Raw genomic sequence first — 4,414 nt, forward strand, 5'->3', positions numbered from 1 at the left:
TGTTTTTGACGAATCAAGAATGTCTTTCCTAGCTTCGATTTTCCAAAAAGAAAAGCTATTTAAAAAAAATATTTTCTTTAGCTATTTTTGTCTCTTATACGACATTTTACTGTTTTTTATAAGTCCCCTTTTTCATATTTTAACTCACCCACCACCACTACTCATAAATATACGCTGAAAATCTTTAATAATACCGAATATTATTATTTATCAATTTTTTAAAAATATACTTTTTTGCGAAACTTGTAATTCAACTTCTGCATCAACACATACATGTGTCTCTCAAAATCTCTCCGCCCCCTTAGATCCGTTCCTCTCTCTCTCTCTCTCTCTCTCAACCAGCCTCTCTGTTAAACCCTTTTTGATCTCTCTCTCTCTCTCACTCTCTCTCTCTCTCTCTCTGGTGTTAATGAAATTTCCCAGCTTAACATTTGCAACTGCTGTTTTACTCTCTGCAATCTCTTGAGAAAAGGTACCTGCTTTACGCAGACAAGTTCATAGTTTCTGACAATCATTAGTTCCTGAAAACCGTCGTCTTGATCCGGGGCACATTTCGCTAATTCAAGGGAAAAAATCATTTTTTTTTGCCTTTCTGGGTTATACTCAATAGTTTCTAGGGTTCCTTTTAATTTCAGACTTTTGTTGGGTTCTTTCTCTCATGTGGGGGGGCCCACTTGATTGGATGAGTTTTCAAAGTAGCTTCTTCTTCTAGTATAGTATAGTATTAGCAGTGGTTGAGTGAGATTGAGCAATGGGTTGTGTTTGGTGTAAGCCTTCTTCTTCTGCTATAGAAGACAGCAAAGACGACGACAGCCCAAGAGACCGTTTCTCTAACAAGTCCTCTTCTGAGTCAAGACCTGTTCCTTCTTCTTCTTCTAGAAGACTAGACCCTCCTCTTAGGAGGACAAAGGAGCAGCACCCTGATGTTGTTGTTAGACCCAAGCAGCAAGCTAATGTCTCTCGTGTGGAGAAGAGTTTGAGTAGTAGAAAGAATAAGAAGACAGAGAGTCTTGTTCCACCTCCCAACTTTCCACCTAATGGTATCACCATAGCCAAAGGAGTTGAAGGAGAGTATGTAGCTGCTGGCTGGCCTCCCTGGTTGGCTTCTGTCGCTGGAGAAGCTATCAAAGGATGGGTCCCACGCCGTGCCGATTCTTTCGAGAAGCTTGACAAAGTAATCTTCTTCTATTAGCATGTTTCCAAATCTAGAAAACATATCTTAAAAGACTTTTTTTGTTTTTTGTTTTCTTATGCACAGATTGGGCAGGGTACTTATAGTAACGTGTACAGAGCTCGAGACCTGGACCATAAGAAGATTGTGGCTTTGAAGAAAGTCAGATTCGATAACTTGGAGCCTGAGAGCGTGCGTTTCATGGCGAGAGAGATCCAGATTCTGCGCAGGCTCGATCACCCCAACATCATAAAGCTAGAAGGCTTAGTCACATCAAGAATGTCTTGCAGCTTGTATCTTGTTTTCGAGTACATGGAGCATGATCTCGCCGGACTCGCCTCCCATCCCGCTGTTAAATTCTCTGAATCGCAGGTTAAATGCTACCTGCAGCAGCTGTTACGCGGACTAGACCATTGTCACACTCGCGGTGTGCTTCACAGGGACATTAAAGGCTCCAACCTTCTGATAGATAACAGCGGAGTTCTGAAGATTGCTGACTTTGGCTTAGCTAGCTTCTTTGATCCTCATCAGACTCAGCCTTTGACTAGCCGTGTGGTGACACTCTGGTACCGCCCGCCTGAGCTTTTGCTCGGAGCAACTCGTTATGGAGCAGCTGTTGATCTGTGGAGCACAGGCTGTATTCTTGCTGAACTATATGCAGGCAAACCTATTATGCCTGGTAGAACCGAGGTGGAACAGCTGCATAAGATTTTCAAGCTATGTGGCTCGCCTTCAGAGGACTACTGGGTTAAATCCAGGTTGCCTCATGCAACCATCTTCAAGCCTACGCAGCCGTATAAACGCATTGTTGATGAAACGTTCAAGGAGTTTCCTCAGCCAGCTTTAGCCCTTCTTGAAACTCTGCTTTCAGTTAATCCAGACGATCGTGGGACTGCCGACTCAGCGCTTCAGAGTGAGGTAATCATCACAGTTCTTAGGCAGTAATTTGCTCTCTGTTCCTTATTCTTTCTTGTAATTTTCAAATTTTCGTTCTCTTGTTCTCAGTTCTTTTCCGCTAGACCTCTGCCATGTGACCCTTCAAGCTTGCCTAAGTATCCTCCCAGCAAAGAGCTCGATGCGAGGATGCGCGATGAAGAAAGTAGAAGGTCTGACATCATCTTTAAACTATGCTAGATCTCTCTAGTAGTGCTCAGCTTGAATCTTTCTTGCTCTGTGTGTAGACAAGCTGGAGGAAACAAGGGTGACCAAAGACACCAAGAAAGGAGAGGGACTAAGGACTCTCGAGCCATCCCTGCTCCTGACGCAAATGCAGAGCTGGTTGCATCAATGCAGGTATAAAGAATCTGATATAGCGACCGATTTAGATCGTTTCTGTTATAAAACTTATAATCTCTTTTGATGTTAAAGCTTCTTGCTTACACTCGCTTTACTTGCAGAAGAGACAGAGCCAGGCCCAGGCTTCTAATAATAGAAGCAGAAGCGAAAAGTTTAATCCACATCCTGAAGAAGTTGCATCTGGTTTCCCGATCGATCCACCAAGATCATCATCACAAGCATTTGAACCAAACAGAGAATCTCAGGGCAACATTATGGTTCCTCACAAGAGAGCTTCACATTCTGGTCCTCTGACGCGTAGATCTGCTTCCGCAAAGGGTAGAAGGAACTACCAAGATCCCTCCTCTCAGAAAGTTTCATCCATAGCTGGCTTTGCTGCTACAAGAACAGGTGCTGCATCACAGCAAGAGACTTTCAGAGGAATGAGTCGGCTTCCAGGTTCATTCAAGGAAGCCTCTGAAGAAGCAAACCAAGAAGAGAATGGTAGAAGCAACAAGAAAGACCCAATTCTTGTAAGTCCCCTCCTACAAAATAGTCAAAATATTTTCTAAATTTTTAGTAACCAAACCAACTTTTTTACTTTGTCTTGTTTTGTGGTTGCAGTTGGGTTATGGATCAAAAGGGCACAAGATTCATTACTCGGGACCTTTGGTGGTTCCATCAGGAAACATGGATCAGGTGCTAAAAGACCATGACCGACACATCCAAGAAGCTGTGAGAAGAGCAAGAATTGATAAGGCTCGAGTTAAGAAACATCAAGCTGAAGAAGAAGCATCGAGCCAACAAGTGTCAACCAATCATCCCTCATCTGTTTCTAGCCGTTGACCATCTCTCAGAGGCAAAAAGTATATTATCAAAAATTCATTTGCTTGAAACTTGTTAGCACGGGGTATTTTGAGTGAAAAAAATAATGTAATTTTTGTTGATTCATGATCATAGAACCAAGTCGTGTCACGTTTTTTTTTGGTTTCATGTAATCTTAGCGATGTGTAAAAACAGGCTATATATAAATTAAAATCTAGAAGAACAAAACCCATAAAATATTATTACTTCTGAACTGTTTTTATAGATATATGAACTTTTCTTGTTAACCTGATCGTTTCTTTTTCTTTTTATTGGAGAGAAACACAACATCTATCTCGGTAGTTGAGACATCCTCGTTGTAGCTTCTTACAAGCGTGCATCCTTGACTAGTCAGGCTTTCTTTGTATTTGGGTTTTGGCCATGTGGATGGAAACCTTTAGAAGATTTGTTACTTGAACTTATCAACTTAACGTCAGGGTTAAATAATTGTATTTTCATTCTTTATTCGGTAGTTTTGAGTTGAACTAATAAAAGAGAAAATGTTTTTCTTTCTCGTGTTCCTTGTTTTTGGATATTCCTTTGAGCATAAAGACGATGAAACACTCGGTTTACAAATTATAATCTCGCAACGATGTGCAAAGTTAACGCAAGTGGCGAGCAAACTCAGCATGATTCCACCTTAATGAATCAATGACATGAGGTTTCTTTGTTCAAAATCCACGACAACATACTAGGACAGATCAGTATCAAGATTATTATTAGTAATGAACCTGGCTAATAAAAAAGTTACATGTACGTTCAATAAAGCAGTGTCATGATGATCGATGATGTATGGAAAACATAGTCGGTTGGTATTATGATTTTAAAGATCGAAGATAGATTAAAATAAATAAATAAGAATTTCTTTAAGCAATTTGAAAAGTATATATAGCTTTAATTGGTTGAACATATCATAAAGTAATAGCAGAATGTTATAGAGCACTTACTAAAAGATGTATAATCTATAATATGTTCTAATTATAGAGCACTATATAGTTCATATAGAAAAAAATATCACATTACATTATTAAATAAAATTTATTTATAAATAATATATACTTATATCGATAGTATGTATTTAATATTTTTATTATAACTCCACCA

At 39.6% G+C, this 4,414-nt stretch overlaps 1 protein-coding gene across 1 annotated transcript; it reads left to right on the forward strand.

The window, feature by feature from the left end:
* The first annotated feature begins 259 nt into the window (after window positions 1–259).
* Window positions 260–3,427, forward strand: LOC108862082 (probable serine/threonine-protein kinase At1g54610). The gene is made up of 6 exons (XM_018636109.2): window positions 260–1,174; window positions 1,259–2,089; window positions 2,177–2,277; window positions 2,353–2,464; window positions 2,569–2,979; window positions 3,071–3,427. The coding sequence occupies exons 1-6, from the start codon at window positions 752–754 to the stop codon at window positions 3,290–3,292; spliced, it is 2,100 nt and encodes a 699-aa protein (XP_018491611.2). The 5' UTR covers window positions 260–751; the 3' UTR covers window positions 3,293–3,427.
* The last annotated feature ends 987 nt before the right edge of the window (window positions 3,428–4,414 follow it).

Source organism: Raphanus sativus, chromosome 5 (assembly GCF_000801105.2).
Source record: "Raphanus sativus cultivar WK10039 chromosome 5, ASM80110v3, whole genome shotgun sequence".
Classification (NCBI taxonomy): domain Eukaryota; kingdom Viridiplantae; phylum Streptophyta; class Magnoliopsida; order Brassicales; family Brassicaceae; genus Raphanus; species Raphanus sativus.

Coding starts and splice junctions, on each gene's coding strand:
- LOC108862082 (XM_018636109.2), top strand. CDS start 752: ATGGGTTGTGTTTGGTGTAAGCCTTCTTCTTCTGCTATAGAAGACAGC. Junction 1,175..1,258: donor CTTTCGAGAAGCTTGACAAA/GTAATCTTCTTC, acceptor TCTTATGCACAG/ATTGGGCAGGGTACTTATAG. Junction 2,278..2,352: donor CGCGATGAAGAAAGTAGAAG/GTCTGACATCAT, acceptor CTCTGTGTGTAG/ACAAGCTGGAGGAAACAAGG.